This window comes from Pantherophis guttatus, chromosome 16 (genome assembly GCF_059756535.1).
Source record: "Pantherophis guttatus breed Tessera chromosome 16, ASM5975653v1, whole genome shotgun sequence".
Classification (NCBI taxonomy): domain Eukaryota; kingdom Metazoa; phylum Chordata; class Lepidosauria; order Squamata; family Colubridae; genus Pantherophis; species Pantherophis guttatus.
The window spans coordinates 19,248,192-19,263,015 of NC_142078.1; the positions used below are offsets into that span (position 1 = coordinate 19,248,192).

Below are 14,824 nucleotides of genomic sequence, written 5' to 3' on the forward strand. Positions count from 1 at the left end.
GTCATTTGTACTAAATGAAACAAAAAAAAAAAAACATTTCTGTAAGTGGATGGAAATTCATCAAGGAGAGAAGCAACCTAGAACTAAGGAGAAATTTCCTGACAGTGACAATAATTAGTCAGTGGAACTTCTTGCCACCAGAAGTTGTGAATGCTCCAAAACTAGTTTTAAAGAAGAGATTGGACAACTATTTGTCTGAAATGGTAAAGGGTTCTCCTCCCTGAGCAAAGGGTTGGACTAGAAGACCTCCAAGGTCCCTTCCAACTGTTATTCTATTCTAAATGTTTGCATCTCAGATGCAGCCACCTCAAGGGGAGCCTAACCCTTCATCAACTCTGGCCATTTGTGGTTAACGTAGCTGAGATGCCCCTCCTGGTTTGGAACAGCCCACGATGTGATCTCCCCAATCAAGGCTTGTAAACGTGTCCATCGTGTCTCGTTAGCGGGAGGAAGCAGACTTTTCCAGACGGAACGCGACCATAAAAACACGTTTATTATTTAAAAGTTTTGAAGGGGTGGCAGAGGGAATCCTTTATAAACGAGCCCCCCCCCATGCCTTCTAATTCCCTTGAACTACAAGCCCCATCGCTCGCCACCGAACGCGGGGAGGTTTCCATTTGTGGGCCTTCCTTAAAAACCAGCAAAGCTGATTTGGGGATGAACTCTGGATCGGGGCGTGGAAAGAAAGGGAAGGAAAGGAGTTCCAATCACAGGGGGGAATCCATCCCCTTGGCACTCAGAAAGAGCCACAAATTCGGTTACATAATCTCAGTACCAGGATGTGATTTAAAAAAAAAAAAAAAGCATGGTGGATAATTTTTTTGCTGCTGTATTGATCAGCACATGCAAATCCTTTAATTAAGGTTGTCGGGTAACTTTAGTAAAGAGTGTAGGAAAAGCACTTGTATTCAAAGCAACCTGCAGACTGCTTAAGCCAAGAGGTCCAACTTTGGCGACTTTTTAAGACTTGTGGACTTCAACTGCCAGAATTCCCCAGCCTGGCAAAGCCAAGCCGGCTGGGGAATTCTGGGAGTTGAAGTCCACAAGTCTTAAAAAGTCATCAAGGTTGGACAACCCTGGCTTAAACAAAATGCAGAATCCCCCTCCACCTCCCTGCTCTCTAATCTTGATTAATTTTGCCCCCGACTCTCTTTCAGTGGCAGTGAGCTGGCCGTTTCCCCCCCGCCCTCCACCCCCCGAAAAGCAGGCTCAACACGGTCCCTGCTGTTCCCCTTCGCCTAACTGAACAACCCATGATTATATAAATAGTGCGTGGATTGCATGCTGCAAATTGCTTTTTTTTCCTTTTCTGTTCTTTTGTTTAAAAAAAAAGAAGAAAGAAATTCAATAGAAAAGTCACAGAGCTATATCGGGCGTGTCCCCCCAAGGCGTACGTGGTCCCTCCCGGCCCCAACTTAAAATATTCACAGGTACAACCGACCGACCGACCGACCGGTGCCTGAATGCAAGCTTGGCTGAAGTGGATGGACTATGCCAACGGCCTGCCTCGCCTTCTCCCCTCTCCCCATCCAATTTAGCGGTGCTTGTGCCCCCTTCCCCCCCCAAAAAATTGCTTCCCGGTGCATCCCGGGGTAGCATCCGGTCTTAACGCTGTGCGCCTGCGATATATAAATGGTTTTCTGCTTCGTGGGTGGACTCGGCATGCAGCAGGATTGATCCAGCGTGTTGGAAAAGGCCTCTGGGGTCTTCGGTGGTTGGTCCCTGCCCGATCACGTCGATCCGTCTCATAAAAGCCGCCTTGCTACGTCCTCAAAAAGATCTGGGCAGGTGTCTCCGTTCCAGCCTGCCGGGATACAGAACTGCATAGTCCGATACCGGAGACTTTGGCGCTCATTGCAGTTTGGTGCCCAGTTTACGCTGTCGGTTCCTTCGAAGAGAGGAAAGGGGGCGAGAGTCAGAGGTGAAAGTTTCTATCCGCGAAAAGCCAACCGTGACTACCTCGCAGGGAGAACGGTGGCTTACCTGGCTTCTGCTCTGCTGACGGCGTATTCGAACCATAAGATGTTGGGGATGAGGCTGGTGTCTCGGATTAGGAAAAACTCGGATAAGGGCCTTTAAAAAGGAAAGGAAAGGTAGGACGGGGAAGGAAGGAAGGTAGAAAGACAGGGAAGTAAAGTTAGCCAAAATACAACCAAATCTTTTTAACTTCTTCCGCTGAATCAGCACTAGGGCTGGGATTCATGCTTGAACGTACAACAGCTTTATGGTGACAAACACAAAAGTTGTGTCAGCAAGCCTTCTCATTCGAGAGCTCGAAAGAAAATGTCGCATCAAAATCAGATTCAAGGAATTGCTCTATTTTGCAACCGACTTTACTCGTCGGAAGCCGGGTGGGAAAGTTACAGATGTTTTTCCCATGAGCCCGGGAGGCCACAACTGTCATAAGTACACAGCGGTTGCCGAGTGCCCAAATCCTGATCTCACAACTATGGGGGACGCTGCAACATTGTGAAAAATGACCCTAAATTGCCTTTTTTTTCAGTGCCACTGTAACATGAGTCACTAAATGAATGGTTGTTAAGTCAAGAACTACCTGTATGGGTACTTTCTGAAAACAAATCCTCTGATTTCAGCAAATTCCAGACATACGGTATTCCAGACAAAAGAGATCTGCTTTGGGGCCAGATTTCTGATAATACCACCTTCAAATTGCCTCCCCTTTGAAGGATTCTCTCTGGAAAATGCCGAAGTGGGAATGACATGATCCAGGAGGTGGTTTGGCATGATTCAGGCAGAACAAAAATGTTCTGGAATATTCCACCACTCTCTGGGATGCCCCATTCCTGAGTCAAAGCACTTTGCACATCCCCACTATCTACAAAGAGATAGCTTTTTTTTTTTTTTAAGTTTAGAAGGACTACAGAGCAGGGAAAGGTAGACTTACCATGCAGCTATCCTCGGGAACAATGGCGTTAGGATTTCCTGCGTGAAGAGAAACCAAAGGGCAGCCATGAAGCTTCCTACAAAACCTCCGTAGACAACTTGGCTCCAGGTGTGATACAGTAAGTAAACCCTACCGAGAAAAATAAAAAGGTTATTGAGAAGGAAGGAAGCGAGGGTGCCATTTAGCTCTTTTATCTCCGAAAAGATGCAAGTTTTCGCCAATGTTCCTACTCCTTTTTCCCCCTAAACTCGCTATAAAGAGCAGCTTTTCGAACCTCGGCAACTTTAAGATTGTGTGGCCTTCATTGCTGGCTGGGGGGGAATTCTGGGAGTTGAAGTCCACACATCTTTAAAAAGTTTTCAAGGTTGTGATAGACTGTGACTCACAGCCATCTGGGGACAGGAAAGCAGCATCACAACACACACAACATACCTGCTGTATGAGACTAGACAGGCCAAGGTTAAAAGGCAGACGGACAACACGTGTCTCCACAGCAAGTCCAGGAACCTGGCATTGTTGGTTTGGTGCATCCTAGGAGAGATTAAACAAGCCTCTCGATCAGGAAACCAACATCTTACTTCTGAGAAGTGGAAGCCCAAAGCTGGCTGGGGAATTCTGGGAGTTAAAGTCTGCAGATCACTAAACGAACTGATTGTCAGTCGAGGACTACCCTGTTTCCCCAAAAATAAGACCCAACCGGAAAGTAAGTCCTAGCATGATTTTTCAGGATGCTCGTAATGTAAGCCCTACCCCCCAAAAATAAGCCCCAGTTAAGATTGTCAGCCAGATGGATGCATTTAGTACCGTATTTCCCCGAAAATAAGACCTAACTAGAAAATAAGCTCTAATGCGTCTTGTTGTTCTGTTCTGTTCTGTTCTGTTCTATTCCTTATTCTATTCTACTCTATTCTACTCTAAAAAAATCTTTCTACTCCCGGGATTGACCAAACTCTACTCACCTTAAATAAAGGAAGAGGAACGAATACACAGAGAAAAACCATATAAATTGGGAATGGCTGGAAGGCATCGCATACTTCGAGTAGACAGACGGATGGGCTTCTGCGGAGACCAAAAGAAAACACGGAGGTTAGCAAACAGTACAGACTTTGTGTGATGTCCCACCACATCCGCTCTCAGTTTGACATCGTTGTGGCTTCTAGCAGACACCATATTGTATAGACTCCTAGGGCTGGGAGGGACTTTGGAGGTCTTCTAGTCCAACCCCCTGCTCAAGCAGGAGATCCTTTGGACAAATGGTTGTCCAATCTCTTCTTTAAAAACCTCCAGTGATGGAGCACCCATAACTTCTGGAGGCCATTTGTTCCACTGATTAATTGTTCTCCCTGTCAGGAAATTCCTCCTTAATTCCAGGTTGTCTCTCTCCTTGATTAATTTCCACCCATTGCCTTCAGGTGCCTTGGAGAATAAATTGACTCCCTCTTCTTGGTGGCAGCCCCTCAAATATTGGAAGATGCCATCATGTCTCCTCTAGTCCTTCCTTTCATTAAACTAGACATACCCAGTTCTTGCAATCATTTTTCACATGTTCTATCCCCCTAATCGTCTTTGCTGCTCTTCTCTGCACTCTTTCCAGAGTCTCAGCATTATTATATTATTATTATTATTATTATTATTATTATTATTATTATTATTATTATTATTATTATTATTATTGCATTTTTTGTATGAGTGTGTGATTGGTACTCTTACCTGGGCAAGGCCTCTGTTCCTGGACAATGTTCTTGATTAACCAATTTACACCTTCGTTGAAACATAGCCCACCTAGGAAAGAGATCTGCAAAAGAGAAGAGAGATTTAAAACCAGAGTAACCGTATGCAAGAGAGCCCTTGTCATTCAAATGCATCGTTGATTGGCCGAATTCAGTCCATAAATAGAAATGAGATTCTACTGAAGGTTGGGATCGGGGGGTGAAGATTGCACAACTGACTACAGGTAGTCCTTGACTTATAATGGTTCATTAAGTTTGACGTTACAATGTTCGAAGTCACAGCAGCACTGAAAAAAGTGACTTATGACCGTTTTTCACACTTACGACCTTTGCAAGCATCCCCATGGTCACCTGATCATAATTCAGACGCTCGGCAACTGGTTCACATTTACGACGGTCGCAGTGTCCCCTTTTGCAACCATTGGACAAGCCAAGTCAATGGGGAAGCCAGATTTCCTTAACAACCATGGCAAGAAACCACGTAAAACGAGGCAAATTTCACTTAACAGCTGTCTCGCTGAGAAACAGAAATTTTGGGCTCAATTATGGTCGTAAATCAAGGACTACCTGCAGATTATAACAGTTCTCAGTTCTTTGGAAGAACGTAATGTGGATGAAGGCCAGCAGCAGCTAAGGAACTGGCAACTGTGACTGTTGCTGTTGTGTATATAATCATATCCACCCCTCTTAATAGGCTTGTTGCTTCCTGGGACTTTGGGGAATCGTGCTGTAGATCTTGAGAGAAACCCGGCCAAGGTGCCTTACCGTGTGTAGCTCTCTCTTGAAGACGATGAGGGTGACGAAGCCCACGATGATGAAGATGGGACTCAGGCTAAGGTAGGCGAGGAGACGGCCGGTGAAGTCACCTAGGAGGGGGACAGAGAGATCAACGTGTGGGGGAAAGAATTTGCATCCCTCTGGAAGGGGCTGCTGAGCTGCAAAACTTTTCCGAGACTCGTGGATCTATAGAAGAGAATATTTGTAGCTCAGGGTTGAACTGTGGAGTCCTTGGTGCTCTCTGGGCTTCGTGGTTTTCTTGCAGACATCTCACTACCCAACTAGGCAACCTCATCAGGGCTAGAAGAGAGTAGGGTTGAGGGGGAGGAGTGTGAAGTCCTTGGCACTTTCTAACCTTGGTGGTTTCCTTGGAGACGTTTCATGACCCAACTAGGTAACATCCTCAGTGCTACAAGGGAGCTAACTTCTAACCAGTGCTATCTTCCAGCATGGATGATGGGTCATGAAATGTACTGCAAGAAAACAACTAAGCTCAGAGAGCACCAAGGGCCCCACAGCCCTCCTCTCCACAAACCCCCCCCCCTCTTCCACACTGAATTTCTGCTGCTAAATGACATAAGTTGCATTTTTCAGCACCGCTGTTAACGTTAAGCGGTCTCTAAATGAATAGTTGTAAATCGAGAACTACCTGTGCTCACATTCTCTGTGGAAAAAACCCAATAGGAAGGCAAGAGTTTAAGATTCCCACCCATCCCTTCTCCGATTAGGTACCAAGTTTTGAAGATCACTTTTGCTTCAACTGTGTCACTCAAACCGATGCACAGATAAAAAAACATGTTAATAATAGCAACTTTCCTTTATGCAATGGAAGATTTAAAAGAGAGACAAAACGCAGCTTCCGCCTAAAACCAGATTAAAAAGTGAGGTTTGCCACAGCAGCTTTTCCTTAATACATGAAGCGCGTCAAATGAATGGAAACCAAACCACATCCTTCTCCCAGCCACCCGGCCACCGTTTCCTCTCGGATGGCAGCTTGTTGTGGCAGATGCTTCAGCCGTGAGAAAGTCTTTTCAGATGGCCAGTTCAGTGGCAGTACAGGCAATCCTCGACTTGCAACCCATCCATTTAAGGACTTTTCCAAGCTACAACAGCGCTGAACAAGAGACGTTGGACCGTTTAAGCCCCAAACTTCTGTCGTTAAATGAGACATTTGCTAAGTGAGTTTGGCCCCATTTCCCTGCCATGCTTGTTAAGTGAATCTGGTTTCCCCGTTTGCTTGTCAGGAAGGTCACAAAATAGGATCACGTGACTTCCCCGGGACACTGAGTCATAAATATGAGTCCTGAATTTTGATCATGTGGCTCTGGGGATGCCGAAACGGCCGTAGGTGTGAGAAGTGGTCACAAGTCACTTTTCCCAGGGCCACCGTAACTTTGTACGGTCACTAAACAACCTTTTTTGCAACAAAAAAACCTTTTTTGTCCCTTCCTTTAAAATTAAAATAAATGTTAATCAATTAAAATTAAATAAATTTGTGGCTTTATTTAATTAAAATTAAATAAAGATTCGTGGCTTTATACTATGGACTGCAGAGTATTTACCTATCGCAAACTGGACTTCGGAAAAATGGGATGAAATAAAGAATGCTTTGGAGTGATTTACGAAGCCTTCGGCCCAGCCTTCCTGGTGAACTACAGCCCACTTAGCTTTTAATTCTAGAAAATTAATTACGATGCAGCCCTTAGGAGTAAATCAGTCACAGGGAGGCTCCCTTTAAGTTGGCAGCTGAATTTATCCGGCCGCTGCAGGGAGCCTTTGCAGCAAACTAGCAAAAGGAGAAAGTGGAACTTAAGATTTGGAGATATATATATATATATATATATATATAAATATATATATTTGTTCCATGCCAAAGTCATGAAGTGCTCCTGAATAGCCAGCCGCTCCTCAATCTGGCAAGCGAGCTTTCAGCAGATGAGCAGGAACAGACGGTCTGACTTGTCTGTTTTCACCCTCGAAACAAAACTGCTTGCAACAGCTGGCCTGAGGAATGAGTGCGTTTCCATCTACTCAGTGGAGCATCCAGCTAAGGCACCCTGAAAGGTAAGCTACATCAGTGGACCCCAAACTATGGGACACTGGGTTCCATAGAGAGAGGTTGTTTTCTGTGGATTGGAGGGGCACCGTTTTGCCCGCATCCCAAGGATGATGATGTAACCTAGTTGGGTAATTAAATGTCTGCAAGAAAATGGCCAGGCTCAGACAGCACCAATACTCCTCCTCCTCTCCACAAATCCACTCTCTTCTAGCACTGATGAAGTTACCTGGTTGGGTAATGAAACGTCTACACAAAAACAACCAAGCTCAGAGAGCACCAGGAACAAATTTACTAAGCTAGACAGGGTCTATACTAAAAAGCAGAGACATCACCCTGCCAACCAAAGTATGTATAGTCAAGGCTACGGTTTTCTCAGTTGCAATGGATGGCTGGGAAAGTTGGACCATAAGGAAGGCTGAGAAGGCCAAAGAATGGAGGCCTTTGAACTCTGGTGCTGGAGAAGACTCCTGCGAATCCCTTGGACTGCAAGGCCATCCAACCGGTCAGTCCTAGAGGAGATCAACCCTGACTGCTCTTGAGAAGGCCAGATCCTGAAGAGGAAACTCAAATACTTGGGCCACCTAATGAGAAGGAAGGACTCCCTGGAGAAGAGCCTAATGCTGGGAACGATGGAGGGGAAAAAGAAGAAGGGGACGGCAGAGAACGAGGTGGCTGGATGGAGTCCCTGAAGCAGTCGGCGTGAGCTTCCGTGGACTCCAGAGGATGGTAGAGGACAGGAAGGCCTGGAGGAACGTGGTCCATGGGGTCGCGATGGGTCGGACACGACTTGGCAACTAACTGGGTCCTACCTGGGAGGCACTCCAAAACTCCATCTCTACCTCCAGCTCAAAAGGAGGAGAGCAACTAATGTTACTTGAGACAAACGCAAACACACACACAGAACCAGTGACTCTACGCAGCTTGCAGGCATTAAGTAACCCAGCATCATTCAGGAAACAGGAGAGGAGGCAGCTAAATATCAGAGGAGATAAATAATAAATGTGCTTTATTGCTACAATCTGCCTATCGTCCGCAGGACTAAGTGCCTAGAAAGGAAAAAAAAGCCGAAGGATGCCAAAACGTAGGCCCTGCTCGGAAATACCACACCCTGTTACCAAAAACCTTCTTCCCCGACTCGAGGGGGTGACTTGGGAAGCTGGCCGAAGGAAATAAATGCACTCTGCGCTGCCTCAGAGGCGATTCCTATTGTGGTAGCCCCGGGTGGCGAGATGCAAAAACAGATCAGTTCGACCTGATCTGTTTATGCCTCAGATTATAAGCAGTCCTTAACTTACAACCACAATTGAGCCCAAAGTTTCTGCTGCTAAGCGAGGCAGCTGTTAAATGAGCTTTGCTCCATTTAACGTCCTTTCTTGCTACAGACAAGAAAGGACCACTAACAACAACATACATACATACATATACATATACAATGTACATACACCTACACACACATATGTTTAATTTACTTGAGGGAACAAAACTTCAGTTATATAAAGCAGGTCGCAGGAGATGTGAGTTCCCCCTACCTCTCCTTCTGCCGCTTTGCTCAAAATCTGACCTCCTCTCAAATCAAGCTTAAAGATAAATCGGGGGGGGGGGGGGAGACCTAGAAGACTGGCTGTGTTGTAAACCCCCCTCCCCCTGCACCCCAGGTCCGATTTCAGACTTTGCTCTGCTACTGATAAGATAAAGCCTGAAGCTGATAACGGAAGCAAACCTGAATCCAACATTGCAACACCAAATACAGATTAATGAAAGGCATTAAAACCATCAGGAATTCCAAACAGAAAGAGAGTGTGCGGGTACAATGAGAGGAATGCCAATACTAATCCCATCTATGTAAAATATGCCAGGTTGGGCAACAGTTTAGAAGTCAATTCCCACCTATTCATGAAAGAAGCTCCTGGCTTACACTGATAACTTTATCAGTGAACTGAACCTTGGTTTACTCAGTTCACTCAAGTGATTTGATTCCAAGTATCTGTGGAGATTCTCAATCATCCAGATCACGGCTGTCCCAAAGGTGTTTTTCCAAAACGCAATTGCATTTTTTTTTTTTTTGGTTTTTTTCCTTGAAAAATTTTGCCTCTCATCCAAGGAACGAAATGTTTTCAAGGGAAAAAACCAAGAAAATCCAGTTGCCTTTTTGAAAAAAATCTTTGGGATATTAATTAAAAACATCTTTGGGGTATACTGCACGAGGCAAAAAAAGGGCTGGGAAAATATTTACAGATCCCTCGCATCCTGGACATAAATTGTTTCAACTCCTACCCTCAAAACGAGGCTATAGAGCACTGCACACCAGAACAACGAGACACAAGGACAGGTTTTTCCCGAACGCCATCACTCTGCTCAACAAATAATTCCCTCAACACTGTCAAACTATTTCCTAAGTCTGCACTACTATTAATCTTCTCATCGTTCCCATTACCCATCTCCTCCCACTTATGACAGTATGACTGTAACCTTGTTGCTGGTATCCTTAAGATTTATATTGGCTGTTTCCTAATACGATTCGATTGCTTATTTGTACCCTATGACTATCATTAAGCGTTGCATCTTATGATTCTTGATGAATGTATTTTATTTTTTCTTTTTATGTACACTGAGAGCTTATGCATCGAAGACGAATTCCTTGTGTGTCCAATCACACTTGGCCAATAAAAAATTCTATTCTATTCTAATGGTACATGGAAGTGAAAGCTGAGTAGGCTACAGTACTTTGTGGTCCAGGGTGTTGTGTCGATTCGGCCATTCTCTTGAGCTAAACTCTACAAAGTGTCTTGAAAAAAAAGGATTCAAATGGATCTGGCGTCGTTTCTACTATCTGCACTTTAACAGGCTTAAATAAACACGCGACAAAACCAGGGTAATTTTCAAGCTTTGCCAGTTTGGTTACTTGGGGTTGGGTTGGGTTGAGAAATCTGACCTTTCTTAGCACTTAATACCCATTTCTTAGCACTTTGTAGGCTGACATGACAGCTCAGAATTTACTGTCCAGGGCACAGCACGTTAGGTGAGCAAAGTCGCTGGGTTTTAGGAAACTCGCTTGAGGATTGTGCAAAGCCAGTTGCACGTTTGGCAAAGGAAACAGATCATCATCAATTACACAGTAAAGGGGTTTGGGGAATTATAGTCAAGATGCTTGGCCAGGACAGCAAAACCTCGGGTGCAAATCCATCCTCAGCCTTGAGCCCTGGCTGGCAATTTTTTGGCCAGGGTGGGTGGGTAAACCCCTGCTCTTTTGGTCCAAGTTACTTCACAGGGTGGTTGTTGGCATGGAAACAAAAGTTGGAGGAAGGTTAATAGGGGAACCCAACTTTTGAGTCCTGGAGGAATGGGAGAGATACGCTTGTTTAAAAAATTTAAAATGTTCATATAGCTGTCCGTCTAATAACCAACTCTGGGCAGCTCCCAATCGAAATCCAAAAACAGCACCGAAGCCATCATTTACCAGTCAAGAATATTTGCAGCTCAGGATTGAAAGGAGCAAGCAAGCAAGCTCGGAGAGCACCAAGGAGCCATTCGTCATTTAAAACTAATTCAAACCGAACATGTTTAAAATAAAGGGTCGCAGTGCAAAGAAGCCAGCCGCTCCTTGGTTGGGAACTTGCAAAGCTGTTTCCAGGACAAAAGGGAGGAGGGGGCGGGGTGGGGGGTCTCCACCGTGCCAATCCCTGGCTGGGGCGCCAGGCTCCATGCAACCCTTTGGCACCATAAATTGCAAAGTGTGCAAAACTGGGTGTTTTGCACTCCTGGGGTGGGGTGGGGGGCACAGCCCTGGCCCAAGCAAGCCCACCCCCCACAACTGAGAGACAGGGGGAGAGGGAAGCTTGCAAAAAACCCGGGTTGCAATGGAGGAAGGGGGGGGGAGGAAGAAAGGCACCCCCGCCCCAATTTCCAGGCTGTGTACTATCAAGGCGAAGCCCAGGAGGTACCGCGCATGCGCACTACGGCAGCCAGCGGCTCCCTATCTGCTAGCAGCAGCGTCGCCGCCCCAATACGCATGCGCACCCGTCCACCGTTCATCAATGGCTCACTATTTAGCAGTTCCCGCCTCACGTCCCCTCAGGCCTGGCTGAAGTTAAAAGGCCCCGCGCGAAATAGAAAGAGCGCTTTTTACCTGCCGGGTACTCGACGTGAGTGAGAGACACCGAATTCCACGGAACGGGGACCGAGCACTCTCCGACTGCGGCCATCTTACCCGGATACCGGGCCGGGCGGCCACAGCCAATCGGCCGGCACACACGGGGCGGGGCGGCCAATGGGCGTGCCAGTGTGGCCCGCTCGGCCAATCGGGAAGTTCGCCAGGTGAGGCCTCCAACCAATCCTCGAATACTACCACACCCCCGCGGCCTGTCCTTCCCTTGGAATCAAGCAGCCAATCATAAAGCCCGGTCCGTAGCCGGGCCCAGGTAGATCTGAAAACCAATGGGAGGAAAAGCGGGGCGGGGCGGCCGTCGAAGATTGGCTGGCTCCCCTCGCCAACTGAGAAGTTGGCTCGGTGGGTCCGCCCCTCCCGCGCTGCCTCTTCTCCTCCCTCCTCGCGCGCTCCCGCTGTGAACCAATCAGATCTTCGGGAGTGGATGGCGGGCTGAGGAGCGATTGAATGGGAGCGCGGTGCATTGTGGGGCCGGGCTCAGCCTCTATTGTGACTCAGGGCTATCTTGGCCAGATGATGGCCTGCTCTAGCCATGTCTTAACCCTAGATAGTTGAATAAACCATAGTTTATCTTGGCTGCAAGAAACTGCTACGCCCACTTTACAAACCACAGTGCTGGTCCTCTTCCCAACTTTTGCAACTTAAAACCACTTAAAAACTCCTCAAAAATAGAAATATTAGATACGTTCGTCACGTTATTTGTAAAAATAATAAAGGCGGTATACACACACACACACACACACACACACACATATATATGTATAAATAATAAAATAAGTATCTTCTCTGACCCTCTTCGTCAATTTGAACCCGAGAAAACCTCTGCCACCCTTAGTGTCTTCTCCATCTGCTGTGAATTCATTAAACGAAAATTGTACAGATATGAGACAAACATTCAGACGGTTGAGATTTTAGTCATATTTCAAAGCTCTGCAATAACCCCGCACAAAACAACAGCTTAGTGAGTAGGTTAGAGAAACCTCCGTTCTCGTAAAACACAGGGTTTTTTGTGTGTGTTCACACCGCACGATGACTTCAAGGATTCGTAACAAGAGAAAATTCATTTTTCCCGTTTCTTCTTCCTCTCTTCCGGGCACCATCTGCACGAGATCCATTCCCCGGAGACAGTCAATACAATTAGCAGGCAAGCCAAGCCAGAATGGAGCAGAAGAAAACAAGATGCAGAAACAATAAAAGCAAATTATCTTGGGTCGTTAGCTATATTATTGACCCCGGCGGAAATGAGAAAAAGTTGGTCGGTCGCCAGAAGTATTTAGTGCCATATTTTTTTTTAAAAAAAAAATGCTGAACTAGAGGTCAATTAATTCAGTAAATACACAAATGGGGAAACGTGAGATGGCTCTCTAGAAAATCAGAGTAAGAATTTCATCACCACCAGTCCGGAGACTCTGTGCAGAAGATAAAATGAAACAGAGAAATTGTTTGTAATGAGATCTGCTTGGGTGGCTTGCACGAATTCGGCCAATTGTTGTTTGTTAGTCTTCAACTTACAACCGTTCATTTAGTGACCATTTAAACTTACAATGTCACTGAAAAAAGTGACTGATAACCGTTTTTCACACTTATGATTGTTACAGCATCCCCATAGTCACCTGATTTTTCCTATTGATTTTGCAGTCATTCAATGTGAAAAACAGTCATAAGTCTTTTTTTTTCAGTGCCGTTATAACTTCAAACAGTCCCTAAACAAGTGGTTGTAAGTCAAGGACCATCTGCATATTGATGCTGTCCTATGTTAGTCATCCTTACTTTCACTTTCAAGTGTATGCCACTCTCCAAAAAGAGTTAACTGATCCAGTCAACCACCTTTGGGGCTAAATTGAACCCCAAGTCACGAGTCACACCCAGAATTAAACTTCCTCCAGCCTTGTGTTAGTGACATGAAAACCTTTCTTGCTCTCTTCTCAGAAAGGCGCGAAACCAAAAAGCCTTACATACATTCTCCTAGTGCAGGGGTCTGCAACCTTAAACACTCAAAGAGCCATTTGGACCCGTTTCCCACAGAAAAGAAAACACCGGGAGCGACAAAACCCTTCCCGTGCCTGACTATTTCTTGAGCGGCCACAAAACTAGCAAATGTAGTTGAATTAAACTTGTTTTCTTCTGAAACATTTATTTTCTTGGATTTATCCATGGTTGGCCTACCAGGGAATAGAAAAGCTCAATAAATCGCTTGCTGGCAGATGTCGCACATTGGCGGTTGTGACGCATATTTTGAGTAACAGGGAGCCGCAGCAGAGGGGTGAAAGAGCCACATGCGGCTCCAGAGCTGCAGGTTGCTGACCCCTGTCCTAGTGCAAGGAATCACTTCCAGTAGGTTAGTGGATGATGGGTTTCGATAGGAGCACAAGCAAAACTGGAGAGAGCTTTAAAAAAAATCACCACCACTTCGACTAAATTGAAAGAGGAGGAAAAAGGAGAACATTCCAGACCAGTTTAACAATAAAGAAAATGTTTATTTGATTTTTTTTTTCAGTGCCAAAAGTTCTAATAGGATAGAAAAGTTTTAGTTGCAAAAGGGAATGAGAAGCATAAACGCGTCAATCACAGAAAGGGAGGGAGAAATAAAGTCCAAGCAACCAAAATAATGAGGCACAAAAATTATATTCAACTCCTTCCACATTCCCAGGTAATATTCTCCGAAATTAAAGTTTTCTCTTCTTTTAACAAAAAAGGAAGGCATTTCTGATTTATTAGATCGGTGTTCCTTGGTAACTTTAAGATGTGTGGATTTCAACTCCCAGAATTTCTCCATTTCAAAGCTTGAAATCCATACATCTTAAAGTTACCAAGGCAGAAAAACACTGCTTTAGATCTTGATGAACTATATAATTCCCAGAATATTGTTCTTTTCCCCCCCCCCTCCTCTCCCCCCACATCCCACGGACACATGATGTTCAGGATTTAGCAATATCCAAGGATCACAATCTCTCCACCATCCTTTTGATTTGCAGGCAGGAAAATCAACTTTTCCCAGGCTGAAAAATGTCCAGATCTGTAGGAAAAGTTAGCCATGACGGTTGGGAACTCTTATCGGCTACTCAAAAAGTGCCAAGGTCAATTGGTCACACCAAGTGAGCAAAAAGAGCCAGTCGACTTGGGTACAAAAAGCCGCCACCGAATACCCAGGGTTGATGGAAGCAAGATTTTTTTTAAAAAATCAGCCC

General features: G+C 45.4%; 1 protein-coding gene across 1 annotated transcript; it reads right to left on the reverse strand.

Annotated features, from left to right (window-relative positions):
• Positions 1-472: 472 nt before the first annotated feature.
• DOLPP1 (dolichyldiphosphatase 1) lies at positions 473-12,096 on the reverse strand. The gene is made up of 8 exons (XM_034436123.3): positions 11,598-12,096; positions 5,401-5,501; positions 4,616-4,700; positions 3,865-3,964; positions 3,338-3,436; positions 2,906-3,034; positions 1,984-2,073; positions 473-1,888 (listed from the first exon to the last, which is right to left on the reverse strand). Exons 1-8 carry the CDS (start codon positions 11,671-11,673, stop codon positions 1,852-1,854), a joined length of 717 nt encoding a protein of 238 aa, XP_034292014.1. The 5' UTR covers positions 11,674-12,096; the 3' UTR covers positions 473-1,851.
• Positions 12,097-14,824: the final 2,728 nt, after the last annotated feature.